The sequence below is a fragment of the Doryrhamphus excisus genome, linkage group LG17, assembly GCF_037039965.1.
Source record: "Doryrhamphus excisus strain RoL-2023G ecotype Guam linkage group LG17, RoL_Dexc_Guam_v1.1, whole genome shotgun sequence".
NCBI classification, from domain to species: domain Eukaryota; kingdom Metazoa; phylum Chordata; class Actinopteri; order Syngnathiformes; family Syngnathidae; genus Doryrhamphus; species Doryrhamphus excisus.
Window position 1 is genome coordinate 17,397,573 of NC_136373.1, and position 16,105 is coordinate 17,413,677.

The 16,105-nt window shown below is 42.5% G+C and overlaps 2 protein-coding genes across 5 annotated transcripts; one reads left to right on the plus strand and one right to left on the minus strand.

Moving 5' to 3' along the window:
* The first annotated feature begins 13 nt into the window (after nucleotides 1-13).
* ltap1 (lipid transport auxiliary protein 1) lies at nucleotides 14-5,032 on the plus strand. 4 transcript variants are annotated; one of them, XM_058083972.2, is made up of 7 exons: nucleotides 14-311; nucleotides 2,664-2,765; nucleotides 2,857-2,953; nucleotides 3,040-3,093; nucleotides 3,687-3,853; nucleotides 4,287-4,345; nucleotides 4,437-5,032. In XM_058083972.2, exons 1-7 carry the CDS (start codon nucleotides 249-251, stop codon nucleotides 4,645-4,647), a joined length of 753 nt encoding a protein of 250 aa, XP_057939955.2. In that variant the 5' UTR covers nucleotides 14-248; the 3' UTR covers nucleotides 4,648-5,032. The 4 variants fall into 4 exon arrangements, with proteins under 4 accessions (XP_057939955.2, XP_057939956.2, XP_057939959.2 ...); XM_058083973.2 differs by lacking the exon at nucleotides 14-311 and adding an exon at nucleotides 1,326-1,472; XM_058083976.2 differs by lacking the exon at nucleotides 14-311 and adding an exon at nucleotides 1,575-1,640.
* A 174-nt stretch (nucleotides 5,033-5,206) lies between these two features.
* tuft1a (tuftelin 1a) lies at nucleotides 5,207-15,875 on the minus strand. The gene is made up of 13 exons (XM_078797612.1): nucleotides 15,709-15,875; nucleotides 15,525-15,608; nucleotides 11,506-11,589; nucleotides 9,724-9,825; nucleotides 9,249-9,335; nucleotides 9,047-9,097; nucleotides 8,214-8,300; nucleotides 7,857-7,967; nucleotides 7,489-7,712; nucleotides 7,277-7,382; nucleotides 6,287-6,370; nucleotides 6,036-6,130; nucleotides 5,207-5,812 (listed from the first exon to the last, which is right to left on the minus strand). The coding sequence occupies exons 2-13, from the start codon at nucleotides 15,591-15,593 to the stop codon at nucleotides 5,737-5,739; spliced, it is 1,176 nt and encodes a 391-aa protein (XP_078653738.1). The 5' UTR covers nucleotides 15,594-15,608; nucleotides 15,709-15,875; the 3' UTR covers nucleotides 5,207-5,736.
* Between the last annotated feature and the right edge of the window lie 230 nt (nucleotides 15,876-16,105).

Genomic DNA, 16,105 nt, shown 5'->3' on the forward strand with positions numbered 1-16,105 from the left:
AGCATACGTCACACATTTCTCACGTGACTATCCCGGAAGTCAACAAAGTGTGCAGCGAGATGTGTAACTTTTCGAAGCAATTCAATCCACCGATCATTTTTACACTTAAACAGCGCTTTTAAAGCCTTCCATTTGTGATGTTACTCACACGAGGGTAGTTTTTGACGCCTAAAAGGCGACTTTTTATTATTCTTCGACATTCGCCTGTCGTTTTTTTAGTCGTTTTCAGTAAAAGTGGAAGTAGAAAAATGCGAAAAGATTCTCCTCTGTCGAGTGTCAACGTCGTGCTCGTCATGGCCTTTGGTAGTTTGGTAAGTGCACCTTTACTTTAAGTTGATTATTTTGCTCTAACTTTATAATAGCTGAGTCATAATTCTGTTCAAAAACGTAACGTGCGCTCGATTCTCTCGGCGAATCATAACATATACAGTATATTGTTGTTACCGAGACTGATAAAAGAATGAGGAATTCACAGGAAGATCATAGCACTTAGTTAGCATCCAATCATATTGCTCTGATGGCATCGCCTGTTTTTGTCATTGCCACCAGGGGGCGTATTGTTTTCCCTTAATTCTTTTCCTTCTGTTAAGTCACGTGATGTATTGGAGGATCATAGCACTAACTAAGGTGCTGTTCACACGGGAAAGCTTTCAGATTGTATTTTATGGCCTCAGCCTTTAATCCACACATCAATGGCGTGAAAATGTGTATTTTCAAAACGGCTTCCAGAGTGGGAAAATCTGATAATGCTAGCTTGCCAGTTGCTGAGAAAACAAGCAAACTGCTACTTTCTGAAAATAAACACATCTAGCACTGTTGCCATCACATGACCAGATGAAGAAGACGATGCTGGAGCCCCGCATTCAAAACAACTGAGCTGCATTTGGTGCTATTAGCACTGTGGAGGCAAAAAAAAGCGTTTCCTGTGTAAAGAGTCCAATCATATTGCTTAAATGCCATCATTATTTCTTATTACAGCCACTAGGGGGCATCTTTGTATTACTATTATGTACTCTTTCTGACCAATAAATGTTGTTAGAATGTTGTATTCTCGTGTTAAACGATGCCAAAGTTTCAGATAATGCGGTAACCTAAGGTTACTTGGTCGTTTGGAACAGTTTATCAGTGTCCTAACTGTGTTTATTTTGGGTAAATCATGGGGGAAAAACGCTTGTCTGTATAGAATTATAGCAATGGTGGAAGCGGGTTTGCTAGTAGCTCTACCTAGGGTTGGGCGATATATTAATATTTTTTAAAATATCGATATTTCTGTAAAGCACGATATCAAAAACAAGTATATCCTTCATATCGATTTAGACTGCGGAAGTCTCGTGTTTCAAGATGGCGGCGCCCGAGTGCAAGCTAATTAAGGCAGCTCGTGTCTCCTGTAGCGTTTTTAGTGTTTAATAGTGCTTTATTTATTACTTCCGTATTGTTTTTATGCCATACCGACCTCTTAAGAAAGTGTGCAGGTATGGATATTCATCTTATTACGTTTGTAGTTTGCCGCTTGGGCCATTGTTTTCACTCGGGAGCAGCTGTTAGCATGTGTTAGCATCGTTACGTCCAATTATCGAATATCCCTGCGGAAATATGGAGGTGGAGAGGCTGCACGGCGGGAGTGAACAGCGAAAAAGACGGTATGAAGGTCTTCAAAGACGGCATCAACCACGTTTAACCGTTTTGTCGTCATGGGGAACTTGAAATGGAAACGCTAACGGCGCTAACCCGGCTACAGAGACTACCGTGAGTGCGCCACTATTGCAATGAAGAGTGAATATTATATTTAACTTTTTCTATATTTATTTTAAAAGGGGACTACACTATTTTATTTGTCTACATTTTTTCTCTAATATTGTTTACATTTAAGACACATATTTGGCTTGGACTTTTGTCTAAATTCAGTTTAGGGAAAAAATATCACGATATATACCGTATGTCGATATTCTACCGAAATTTATTGGGATATGAGTTTTGGTCCTAGCTCTACCCAAGTTTTTTTATATACTGGTAGTCCCGCAAAACACATTACATGTTAACGATGCTGTAGAAAATTAAAACGCTAAAATGCTAAAGCTACTTACCATTGAGACGTCTTGAAGTAACCTCTTTTCTTGAGAAACTTTGGACTCCACTTCCAGATCAGATTCGGCATCCAACACATATGTCTGTATTTTAAAAGCGGACATTTTAAAAAGATAAAAACCCTTTATCAACTCCTATAAAGTCAAAATCGCTGTTTATTATTATCAGCTCTTATACCGTTTATTAACTCCTACATAGTTAGCGGCACAAACCGGAAGTGAGTGGGTGTGTTTGGAGGCGGGCTGTGGGTGGAATACAGACGACATACGGGCTGGTATTAACAGACCGTTTTCGCTGTAACGAAAACCATGAAATCCAAAGAAATACAGCTAAATAGGTGCAGATTCTGGAAGATCTAGAAAGCTTTCTGTGCTGGTTGTGGTGTGTAGCTGCTCTATAGGAGTCCACAATGCAATACAAAGTGCGCATGATAGGTAAAATACAAATAAATAAATAAAATACAAATAATCAAAATAAAAACCATGAAACAATGTCTACTAAAAACACATTTGATTATTACCCATTCTGCGTCAACATAACCATAACCAAACTAGAATTGTTCCTCTTCTGCCCTCTAGGTCTTCGTTTTGCTGTTCATCTTCATCAAAAGACAAATTATGCGTCTCGCCATGAAGTCCCGTAGAGGGCCCCACGTTCCCATCGGTCACAATGCCCCGAAGGTAAGAGTGTCCATTTTGAATCAGCACTGAGCTCCGACAGCAACAGTTTGGCACCACTGCTGCATTGTCCATTGTGCGAATGCGCTTGTAGGAGCTTAGGCAAGAAATTGAAGCCAAGCTGTGCCAAGTCCAGAAAATCCACTTTGAGCCTCGTCTGCTGTCGCCAGACGATCTGAGGCTCAAGTCTGGTGAGAACTGCACACGAAACCAAAACACACACTTAAACCAAAACACAATCAGCTCTACACCAGCTTGTGTTTGTTTCATGCTGCAGGTTGCTGTGACTACCAGTACAGGATGAGAGCACTGGACGCCATCAGAGACACAGGTCAGCTCCATGCTAGTAGTCCATCATTCCGACAGTAAATACTGGATTTAGAGATCTGTGAAACAGGTCTTTCATATTTTTCTTCTGGGTGGGGGTTCTTTATTTGTAGAAAAAATAGTTTTATTATTTTAATACTGTGTGAGCGCTTGATCATGACCTTCTATAACACATTGAACAATCGGCTGTTATCGCAGTTAGTTTGTGCAAAGTGTGATTCAATATTAATAAATGGAACATTTTTGTACTTATGACATAGAAAATCTTTTTACGATATTCTAAACCCGGGTTAAAACATTATTAGGACCTTCTGGACATAAAATATAACTTTGCATTTGTATTAACCAATTTAGTAGCTATAGGTTAGCGCCAGGCTACACAGCTAGTTCAGAGTTGAGTTTTAGCATGCAGTGGGTTATGGTCCCAATTATTATTATTATTATTATTATGATTATATTATTTTTGTTGTGCCTGTTAATAATAATTTAAACTTACAATAAATATTTTTCCAAAAAACGCGTTTGTTTCATATTCAGGGTCGTCTTGTTTGTGTCTTGACCGTAAATTCAAACTAACATTGAACATTTCGTCAACAGATTTCCCGTTTTGCGAACTGGGCGGCTCCTCCAGCGCCGTGACGGGGAAACGGTTTCGAGCTTGGCTCCTGCAGCTGCGAAACTCCCACTGCCTCTTTCGGGACAGCCAAAGCAGTTTGATAGAAACCGTGCTGGACGGGTACAACAAAGCACGCCACGGGGCAGAGGTCAGTTTTTTGCCTTTTTGCTTGTGTGTCGGCCGTGTTAGTTTGTGTTACATCAAGCAAACACGGGACATTTCTTTAACAAAAATAGCCATGATCAAGGATGTTCTATTCATCTTGGTTTAATAATACCATGTGACCAGTTTATACCAGTTTATTTTAGTTGCTGGCTGAATTTCTACATGAGTTATTGTGATTGATGCATTTTATGATTGCATTCTGACTTAAAAGAATGTGAGGTTGTGCTAAAAAAAAAGGAAACCACAGCAAGATGATGAGTTTTAAGTTGAGACGTAAAGGTAAACACTAAATGAAGTGTTGAGTAGATGAACATGCTTAGTTTAGCTTAGCTTAGCTTGCTGTGGTCTCTTGTGTTGTCCTCATTATTAGTTGACCTCTTCATTGTTACCTTTCATGTTTTGTTGTCTCCCTGCAGGCTTTTGGCGAAGCAGAACTCCTAAAATACCAGGATGCTCTCTGTCAGCTGGCCTCCATGTGAGTCAACACTCACATGGGACGCACGTCCCCCTGCAACATTTGAATTATGGGCCCGGAATGATGGCTTCCACTCTTTCTGTGGTTTCAGTGTCAAGTCCCAAAGCGACAGCTGGGCCAGCCAGGATCACCACCAGACCGCCGCTAAAGACTTGACTGTCATCACCGAGCCCGTAAGCTCCTCCCCTTCCTCACGAGCCCACCTCACGGCGGCAGCGCAGCAGCGTATCAAGAGGACCAGGAACTTACTGGAGCTGAAGAACTTTAAAGATAAGTACAACACACTGGACAGCACACTGTGAAGACGATGGATGATGTTAGGCATCCGTGATGTTACGTAGTAATAATAATAATAATAATAATACCTCTCATATGCAGCTAGGGCATATATACTGTATTATTGCTAGCATTGCTATTTATGTATTTTAAGTGGGGTTAGCTTGACCGTAATAAGAGCTTTGGTGCTACGCAATATAATAATAATAATGGACAATCAGTATTTATTGCACAAATTAAAACGCCTATGCAAACTTGAATAGCATGTTAACGATGACTTACAGTAAAACCTGCACTTCATGTCTGGACTTTGCTAGCCTTAAATGATGATTCATGGAAGCCATATTTATTTTCATTATGTGCCAATTACCCCCCCAAGTGCATTAATACATTGTGTAGCAATCCTTGTTATTAATTTGTGCAATACTGTGTTTCCACGAGGGCTACACCAGTGATTTTATTCCTCAACATTGAAATTAAACTATGACCTGCACAGGAGTTGGTCTTTTGCTTGTAGTGTGTAGACAAGGCCAGCAGAGGGCGCCCCCTCACCGAAAACAAGCCAAGCTTAAAAAGTAGTCTTACTGAATTAGTGGAAAGCTTTTATTAGAATATAAATAAATACAAATTAGAAAGCTGTTGAAAAATGAATGAAATGCTTTGCAGGATGTTTTTCAAAATGAGTGACACTTCATCTTTAACAGTTTTCACCTTCTGCACAATTTCAGTAAGTGCTTACGTCAAATAACCACGTGGTTATCACAGAAAAAATACATCAAAGTAGCCTTTAGAGTTGTCAAACTTCATACTACACGCTGGAGAGCGACGGGAGACACAACAATCGATGCTAGTTACCGTTTCAAATCTCACACCTCTCCGAGCAGAGCACACATTACGCAATAAGTACATCAGCGTGTCTGTACAGGAAGCCCACTCTATAAAGTACACGCTACAAGTGCACTGCGTCCTTCAGGAGGCTAAATGAAAGTATCTGTTGCAGTCTGACTCCTTTCAGGCGGGGGAGTGCTAGAGCTTACTTTCAGTCCGCATACGGGAGGAAAAACTTGGTGGTTGAAATAAAAAATACAAATAAAGAAAAGCTTTCACCGACAGCCTCAGGACTTGATTTCAATCACCTTGATGAACGGCAGGGGTTTGTTGGAGGAGGAGGAGGTCGGCTTGATGGGCTTACTGCAAAGGAAATAGGAAAATACTTTCAGTATATTGTTATAGTATTGATTTATTTTTACTATGTTTAGTTTTATTATAAATGAATGTCTTACATAAACTAATTAGTACTAAAGATTATTATGGACCAGTCCAGGGTGGACCTCGCCCAAAGACAGCTGGGATAGGTTCCAGCATACGGTGACCCTAGTGAGGATGATGATGATGATGATGATGATGCGCCTACCTGTAGACAATCTGGGGGTTGCGTTCGGACGAAAGGTAAGAATGACTTTTTGACCCTCCCAGGAAGTAGTCCATCTGGTCACGCATCTCTCGGTTCTGCACAAAGACCACATGTCAGTTCACGTCAAGGTGAGCCTCCTTCGCTGAGACAATGTTCCATGTAGTCCGCCATTCACGCTCACGTCCTTGGAACACATGAGGCCTCGTGTTTCTGTTTTTGGACAGAAGAAGAAGAAGAAAAGGCGTCCTCACCTCAGCCTCCAGGAAAGCCACTTTCTCCTCCAGCTCTTTGATCACACGATCCCGCTCCTGGATCACCATGCGAGAGTTCTGGAGCTACACGGGTCATCAAACATAAACACTTGGGTCAGTGCTGTCCATACTGCGGCCCAGGGGCCACTTCCAGCCCGTGGCATAATTCTACAATTCAATTAAAGACGTTCCAAAGTTTTTCCCATGAGGATCTTCTAGGATCTACTGGAGGTGAAAGCCTATTATTAGTATGAATAGCTTATATAATGTCATTTTACTAGTATATATTAAATATGTATATGTAGGAAAAATTAGATTTTTTTAAAGTGATATAAAACATCTTTCAATCTTAAGAATCATATTTTTTGGAAAAGTTAATGACCTTATGAAATTTAAATATTTAAAGAAAAGATTAACATTTTTTAGTTCCATCAAAGTTGAAATATTCTAGGAATAAAGTCGTATTATTCTGACATGAATGGTTAAGATTATTTAAGAAGTTGGAATATTTGGAAAATGTGTTCCAACTTCTTAAATAATCTTAACCATTCATGTCAGAATAATACGACTTTAGAATATTTCAACTTTGATGGAACTAAAAAAATGTTAATCTTTTCTTTAAATATTTAAATTTCATAAGGTCATTAACTTTTCCAAAAAATATGATTCATCTCACAATTTTAAATTTTTCCTACATATACACATTTAATATATGCTACTAAAATGATATTAGTTAACAATAGTTATTGTTAGGGATGGCGATATTAACATAAAAATGTGGTATCGGAATGACATATGTTCCCCATCATGACAAGCGGTATTAAACCTGCTGTACACAACACATACAGTATGTCATCATACACGTTCCGGTATCGGATGATATCACTAGCGGAAATTGGGAGTTGGACAATATCAGCATATCCGTCAAGTTGTCTGAGGTACTTGGTGGAAAAGAGTCTGGACATCAAATGTCCTTTTCCACCGTCTCACCTGTTCAATCATGTGCCTGACTTTCCTCTGCTGGCTTTTCAGCATGTCGTCCAAATGGTGGATCTTCTCTTTGAGGATGGCCACCTCCTTCTCCAGCTGCTCTGCCCTGAACATCATCAAACAAATGGGCTATTTTAGCTGACATAGCGTTTTTTTCCCCACACCAAAGCACTCTTTGGCTGTTATACAGAACATCTGATGTGCCCTCTGACCTTTGCTCTCCTTCCGGGCCTTCCTCTCGGATGTGGCGTAGCTCGCGCAGTTCCTCTTGATGGTTGCGAATGGTCTCCCTCAAGGCGGCGCTCTCCTTCTCCATTCCTCCCAGTAACCTCTGGAGCTCCTCGATGCGCTGGTCTTTCATTTCCACGTCTTCTTCGCTGCTCTTCAACTTCTCCTGCTGCTCGCTGAGACGCTCCCTCAACATGCTGCCTTCAGCCTGGGGGGGGGGACACGAAGTCATCAGAAACCTTTTGAAGGCTCTTTTCCTAAGACTCTATTTGGTAAGTTTTTGGATATTTTCTTAGGTGAAGAAGCTGTAGGAACCCCCCCCCCCCCAATCAGCATCAACCGCTAGCCTCACCTGGAGCTTCTCCCTCTCCTCCTGGTGCTTCTTCTCAGCGTCTTGAAGCTGCGCGTACAGACGCTTACTCACTTCTCTGAGCTTGGTCCTCTCCGCCTCCTCGCCTGCCTCCTCGCCTGCCTCCTGACAGGAACCACAACAACAACAACAAACGTAAATACGCTTGGAATGACGTCGTGTGTGAAATCCTGCTGCCAGAGAATGGATGTCATGTTGTTGTTGTGTGTTGGTTACTGGATCAGGACCAGTTTGTCTCCTGTTCTTGCCACAGAAAACTATTCCGGCCTAGACCAGAACTTGCTAGTCGACCCAAAGCAGTACTCCCGTCATCCCACCAGCAAAACTAGACCAGCTCACCTGTCCATCACTTTTGTCTCCGCCTTTCTGGCTGGGGGAGGCTTGCTTCTTGAATGGGGAGGGGACCTTCCAGCCGTTGGTGTGCATCTGGATGGGGGGGGGGGGCAGAAGAGACACCCATCAGCGCTTTATTGCTGCAACTCGCCTGACAATTAGAGTAGTTACTGAGCAAATAATGACTAAGGCACATACATTTAGAGTAGTCACTGATGAACCAATAACACAGGCACATACATTTAGAGTAGTTACCGATGAACTAATAACACAGACATACATTTAGAGTAGTCACTAAGAAACTAATAACTATTGCACGTATAGAGTAGTTACTGAGGAATGAATGCCTGAGGTAAGTTTAGAGTTACTGTGGAACTAGTGACTATGGCACATTTAGAGTGGTTACTGATGAACTAATGACCAAGGCACATACATTTAGAGTAGCTACTGAGGAGCTAATAACTAAGTCACATACATTTAGAGTAGTTACTGATAAACTAATGACTGACACGTTTGGAGTGGTTACTGATGAACTAATGACCAAGACACATGCATTTAGAGTAGTTACTGAGGAGCTAATAACTAAGACACACACATTTAGAGTTGTTACTGATGAACTAATGATTATGACATGTTTAGAGTGGTTACTAAGGTTCTGATTATTAATGTAGGTTTAGAATGGTAACCGAGGAACTAATGACTAAGGTACGTTTAGAGTAGTTACTGCGGGATGAGTAAGGCGCATCAATGGTGAGTAGTTTCATCACAGCGTCTGGTCAGCAGTGGTATTGGACGGCCCACCAGCAACTAGAAATGGAAGCTTTTGTGGAGTTGCGTACCTTACTTTTGGACGCCATCTGCTCCCTCAGTGTCTTCAGGCAGTACCTCACCTGTGTGAAATGCAAACACGTGTGGTTTGGTTTGTTTTGTGTGTGTAAACAAGGAAGCAGCGCGACGACATTCCAAATAGAAAGCCAGACAAGAGAGAGAGGGAGAGAGAGAGAGAGAGAGAGGGAGCGAGCAAGGATGATGGAGATTGACCTCTTGGATCTGGGAAACTTCATCGGACAGCATCTTCAGGTTCTCACTCTGTTTCTGGTTTTCTTGTCTGCGAGCCTCCAAATACACCTGGAAGGGAAACAACATCTTCATTCATCTCCATTCCTGGCTTATGCAAAGGGACTTTTTAATGATGTTCAAACAGTAGCATGCGTGCCTGGAGAGAACCAACCGTGAGAAAATCTCTCACCTCCCACACTTTTGCTACGCTTTTGAAGAAAGAAGAGATGCTTTTGGAGCCATGTCCTTTGAGCCGCCCATAGTGAAGCCAGGCTTCACTATGCATCTTAAAATAAAGCTCTGGCTAATATGTGTGTGTGTGTGTGTCTGTGCTTTATGCTGGGTCTGTGCAGGAAGTGGACACTTCCATTGAAGTATATTTAGCCGCACCTCTGACTCATTTTAAAGGACTTTAAGAGGCGTGGTCCCTAATCCGTGATGATAATTCCACACCCACCTTGATAACCTCCACCTGCTCCTCTTTGGCCTTGACGGGTTGGGGGGGCACCAGCGTCCTGTCGTGGGGGGGCTGCACCAGCGCAAAGGCACGTCCAACTGGCTGGAGAACAACAAGGTTAGGACTTTAGAACACAATGGCGTGATCACAATGGGCGTTTCCCGATATTGCCAGATGTCGACGCGTGAAACACGGATGAGGTCACACGGGAGGAGCTGCGGCATGTCGGGATCGATATTGCACAACAGCATCCGCGGGACACAAACCATCATCATCATCATCATCATCAGTCTGACTTTGGCAACCCGTGAACTTCTTAACAGGCACACATACTTCCTCCTGTTCCCCGTGGACACACCCCTTCACGCAGGCGGGGGTGGGGGTGAGGGGTTATGTAACTTTGGTCTGCAAGACCTGAGTGTTTAACGTGGGAACCACCCTGATGGAAAGCAGATGTGTGTCTTTACACACATACACACTTTTTCCAGCAAGGAAATACGTACCAATACCAACTTATTATTATTATTATTAACAGTTATTACTACAGGAGTGCAGACCATTTGTCAGAAAAGGTATCGGGTACCGGAGTCTAATAATTCATGCCTAGGATAAAGATGGAACAATAAGTGACGGTACAACTGATCGACCAATGAGAGGACAGGATGCTAATCAGTACGCTTTCACAGGTAAACATGGAGGAAAAAAATAATCCTTGCAGTGTCAGGTTTCCCGAAGCTATTTGACATGAAGAAAAAGGCAGCGGCATGGGAAGTCGTTGGCGTGAGTAAAGTTTACGTGTATTAAAACTGATGTTTATGGAAGTTAGCAAGATCCGGTACTCGATGGACACCTTTACTTTGATACTCCCAAATTCCCTCCACATCGCATCATAATTCGCTCTGGACGTGAACGTGTCAGTCACAAGGAAATAACTCATGGCAAAACAAGAAGGTGGTGTCAGTGTTGATCTCCCGGCCACATACCGTATTTTCCGGACTATAAGTCGCACTTTTTTTCATAGGTTGGCTGTTCCTGCAACTTATACTCCAGAGCGACTTATAAATAAAAACAAAGTGTTTATGTTACATAAACACTGGACACCTTTTCTGTTCATGTTTATTTCTTGTGTAGCTGAATAAGCATTGTGTTAGCATATCTTACACCGATTCAACCTGTTCTCTATTCTTTTATTGTTACAACATGCCTTCCAAGAGGACATAATGTCTGTTTTGGTCAAGTAGTTTGGAAAATAAATTACCTTATGTATGTTTTTTTCTCCCCAATTATGCATTTTTGGCCTTGTGCGACTTATACTCCAGAAAATACAGTAGTGTCTTGGGCAACAATCACATCTTCAATGACAGTAAAACTTGATGAAATATGCTAGAAAGAACGTGGAATAACAGATTTTTGTACAAATGAATGAAAAGCTATACTATTATTGTGTAGACTACGTACTAGAATACAGACCAATCAACATGAAAAGCTATACTATTATTGTGTAGACTACGTACTAGAATACAGACCAATCAACATGAAAAGCCATACTATTATTGTGTAGACTACGTACTAGAATACAGACCAAACATGAAAAGCTATACTATTATTGTGTAGACTACGTACTAGAATACAGACCAATCAACATGAAAAGCTATACCATTATTGATGTGTAGATAACCACAACACATGCACAGAAAACAAACCTACTAGTAGACGACGCCCGGCCGCGTAGCACGGGTCAGACAACATCTGATAATCCGGCGTCCAGTCAAACATTCTTACCTTATCTCCGCTGTGCTGGCGCTGCGATGGCGGAGCCGCTTGCTTCTGCTCGTGTAGCGTGAGCCTCAGTCGCCTGCACCCCTCCTGGTAAAAAAAAAACAAATAAAATATGGAGAGGCGTGAGGAGAAACCCCAAAGAGGCCGTTATGAGTCATTAAATGGAGGCGGGGCGGAACGTCAGAAGTGGAAGTAAAAAAAGTTTTGGAAGGCCGCACAGACGGACATTGTTTACATGAAATGAAGTGTTACGGACGTCATAGGCATGGAGGGGGGGAAACCCTGGCGTTTCCGGGAATGGTTGCCATGGAAACTAAGCATCACCTCAGACATAAACAATCTGGCAACGATAAAAAGGGGAGGGGGCTTAAGTTAGGTTACATTTTTGCAGCATGCATTCTATTTCTCTTTCGTTTCTCGGGACAGAAATCACCGTGACGGAAACTTTGCCAGGAAGTGAAAGGGTGTGTGTTCCCCAGTGCACCCCCCCCCGCTTGTAAATAATGATGGCCTTTGTGTGTGTGTGTGTGTGTGTGTGTTTGTGCTGCGGAGGGATGTGAGGGAGGAGGTCAGCGACATTACATAAGACATTCCAAACAACAACATTCCATGCCAAATGTCAAAGGGATCCATCCAAATATCAATAGGACCCATAGCAAGGCTAGCACCAATAGTGGATTCATACAAGATGAGATTTTTGATGTTTATTGTCATAAATCACTTTTTTCCCTACAAAAAGGGAATAGTTGTATTTTATTCTATTCTTTACAAAGTCCATGGAGGGGGGGGGGGGCAAGGATTCGAATGAGAATTAATACTAATTGTTTACTTATTTTGCTCCAACAATTGTATGTAATTAAATGGAATAATCGTATTGGTTAATATTGTAACCTCCACACTATACTGTTCACAAGGGTGGCGGCTGCCGGTCCTACTTTGGAAATATATTCATTTATTTATATGTGGATTATTCTGCTATCGGCCATGATGTGCAGCTTGCTAGCAGCTTTAGCTTAGCTTTAGCTAAGAGGTCCTGGCGGGGGGGGGAGAAGCTCCGCAGCTGGGGAAAGAAACGCTAGCAAGTCGCTGAGGATCGTCAAAGTCTCCAGATCAGATCAAAACAACGGAACGGAGAAAACTTTATTAACGCCCCGGTGGAGGTTCATACTTCAAAATCGCTGATTCGCTCATTTCACTGTCAATCAAAATTGTATTCTGCCTCAATCAACACGCAGACGCCGAGCGTCCGGGCCAGCACGCTTCCCCATTGGACCCCGAGACACGCCGAGTGTCCAATGGGCGGGACAAAGCCCAGCCTTTATCCAATGACAGTTTCGCGCGGTGCAGCGGAACAACCCACTCGAAGTCAGTTACCTGTGATAAGTAGCTGAATCGAAACAAAAGATTATAACACATATTTCGTTAAACGTACACACAACAGTAAATATTTAACAACTTTTGGACACTATAATATCCCACGTAAGTCTTGGTTCACCTGCTGATAAAAAAACATTGTTTTGTTTGCCTTAAAAATGCTAATCAAGTAAAAAGTATTGCTATCAGTAATACCTAGCCTTGTATTCACTTGGGATCAGATCGATACCAAATGTGCAGTATCACAGCCACACACACACACTATGCTCTCCAGTGTGTAAATAGTGCAAACAATGAGTTACATAACTATGTTGATATCAAATCAATTGGTGACATATTAAAAGGGCCTCATCAGCTGATATGTAATGGCTTCCATCAGGAAGGGCATCCGGCGTAAAAAAACGGAGCCAAAAGCCTTCGTGCGATTGAGTTGCTATGGCAACCTGTGACGGCAAAGTGGAAAAAGTGACGATGGCGACGGGCGTTACGAGATGATAGCATTCCTCTTGTTCACTATACGATGCTAACGACATGCAACATATTTATTGGGGACGTTAGCATGCTAACATGCCACAAAAGTATTTTAATTGGGAGGCGTTTAAATTCCATTTTATCTCAGCTTCACGTCAACACGCTGAAGGAAAAATGGCCCTAAAGCTACGCTATGTAACAACTGAGTGGCATCAGGGGGGGGGGGGGGCGCCTTTGGAATCATCATCATGGGAAGACAACGGATGAAGCTATAAACACGTGGAATCTTTCAAAAGCTATGAATCGCTAGCATTATTATCAATCCAGTATTAGTTTTTTTTAAAGCCATATTGCACCAAAAGGGTTAATGGAAATCCCTGTGCTAACCTCCCATCTACCCCTGGCGCTTTGGTGCTGGGTGGGGGGTGAAAGAAAAGACCCCCCCCCCCACAGGCAAGAAGAATGCAGGTGCAGATGAAATAACAAAAAATGTGCAGAGGGCCTTCTATGAAAAACACAAGTCTAAAAACATCTCCCCTTTGTTGGCCGTGCCCCCCCCCTCCTCACGTTGCAGCCAACATCATCAGACATGCAGAGTAACACTACCCCCCCCCACCAAGACGTCACAGGTGGAAAAAGCGCGCACATAAACACACAAGCAAGTGTGTGTAAACAGGCAGTAGAAATGTGATCTGGTGCACACAAACAAAGGAACAAAAGGCGCTGAGCTCCAGGCCTTTCAGAGCTAAGGAGACACTTTGTGCTCCTGTTTTGGCACCGGGAGAGGAGGTCTGGAAATCATCTCGTGGAGGAAAGAAGAGGAGCCTGGAAGCACCTGCTGCATTCCATGGAATCTTACACTGCTTCTCTTGTGTGTGGGCACTAAATCCCTGCAAGCCCCCCCCCACCCCCCACCCCTCAAAGCACTGCTACTGCACCAACAACACTGCCATTATCTCACATACAGGATCTTTGATCAGTTACTCCTGTTACGTAGAGGATCTTTGACTAGAGTCCTAAAAACACAGCACAGCACCCAGACCATATGCTAGATTACAGTGTTTTTGCAGTGGATTCCCAACAGCAAATAGAGGATCTCTGACTGGTATTTTTTGCAGTGGATTCCCAACAACAGCAAATAGAGGATCTTTACCTAGAGTCCTAAAAGCACAGCACAGAACCCAGACCATATGCTGAATCTCTGACTGGTATTTTTGCAGTGGATTCCCAACAACAGCAAATAGAGGATCTCTGACTGGAATTTTAGCAGTGGATTCCCAACAACAACAAATAGAGGATCTCTGACTGGAATTTTAGCAGTGGATTCCCAACAACAACAAATAGAGGATCTCTGACTGGTATTTTTGCAGTAGGTCCTAAAGAACAGCAGATTTTCTGAAGCAGATCCTTAAAAACGTCACAGCACTCCTGTCAGATCTTTGACGAGTGTTCTCAAAGTAGATCCTCCTGTTATATAGAAGATCTTTGACCAGTATTTTGTGTATTTTTATAACACCCCTGTCAGATCTATTCCCCACACAGGTCCATGTAGCCTCGGATTTGACCTTTAGGCCCAAGACCGACCCACAGTGTTGAAAAGTCTACACCAGGATGGCAATGATGCCTTGCTTTATAGTTGACATCGTCATGTGACCTGATAAGGTGAAAGTGTCAGCGCAACGCTACCAGTTAACGATTAAACCGAGAGGCGATAGGAGCGTCTACGTGAAGCGGACAGACACTGGCACTCATCTCCCGGAGGGGGCGTGTCAAAGCCGTGACCCAGCAGGTGATTTTAACCATCAATCAAGTCACCTGCTGGAGAACCCCCCCATCCCCCATTGTGATCTGTGTTCAATCTTATTAAAAAGGCTTCACCTGCACAGGTGCTACACATCCAAATCCCCCCCCAGGCTGTTTGCCCTCATTATTAGACTCAGTCGAGTATCAGGACCTCCGGGTCAGGCTTCAACTTTAACTTTTCATGTTTATCACCCTACAAATACATTAAAAAAATCATAAACTAATGGCATTTTAAAAATAAATATAGTTGTACATTTTTACTAGCCTGTATTGTCTTTTGTTTTTTAATACATATGTATCCAAAATGATAATAATTTCCTTAACAAGTATGTATCTAAAAATAAAAGTGTGTAAAAAGAAGTGAAGTTCCTGACCTTGTCATGGTCTTGTTTCCTGACGTCCTCCACCGTGTACAGCCTGCTGCTCCCACCGTTCGTCATCATCGTGGCCCACGAACGCTACCAATAAATAAGAATAAATTAAGTATAAATATTAGTATAAATCTTCCTGTCTAGCAGCAGCGGCGTCAGAGTCTGAGCGGGTCTGAACGCTTCACACCGGCTGTTTGGATTTTTTGCAAACGCCAGCCGCGCCGACTTGAGTTTTCCTTCTACGTCAGAGGGAAAGACACGCCCACTGAGGTGGAGATGACCAAATATGGAGGCGAGGAGGCCGGCGGTGGACGAGCCATGGCGGGATAATGGAGCCCGTCGTGGCCACATTAGGACGTCTCACTCGTATCTAAATGACACGGATGGACTCCATTTCATAACACCTCCTCTTTTATGGGCTTTTATGGCTCATGGTGTCATGTTGGTGTCTTTTATTGCTATTTTTTTACTATTATATTACCTGACCTTTATCTATGTATACACATTTTATTATTATTCTTACCAATACTAGCAATGCAAGATTTTAATGTACATTTATTATGTAAAATATCTTTACCTTTTTC

Bases quoted from the DNA above. Each gene is read 5' to 3' on its own strand.
- ltap1 (XM_058083972.2), top strand. From the start codon at position 249: ATGCGAAAAGATTCTCCTCTGTCGAGTGTCAACGTCGTGCTCGTCATG. The intron at 3,094-3,686 runs GTCAGCTCCATG...TTTCGTCAACAG, and splicing joins GGACGCCATCAGAGACACAG to ATTTCCCGTTTTGCGAACTG. The intron at 4,346-4,436 runs GTGAGTCAACAC...CTGTGGTTTCAG, and splicing joins CTCTGTCAGCTGGCCTCCAT to TGTCAAGTCCCAAAGCGACA.
- tuft1a (XM_078797612.1), bottom strand. From the start codon at position 15,593: ATGATGACGAACGGTGGGAGCAGCAGGCTGTACACGGTGGAGGACGTC. The intron at 6,371-7,276 runs GTGAGACGGTGG...TGACCCGTGTAG, and splicing joins TCAGGCACATGATTGAACAG to CTCCAGAACTCTCGCATGGT. The intron at 5,813-6,035 runs GTAGGCGCATCA...TTTCCTTTGCAG, and splicing joins AACCCCCAGATTGTCTACAG to TAAGCCCATCAAGCCGACCT.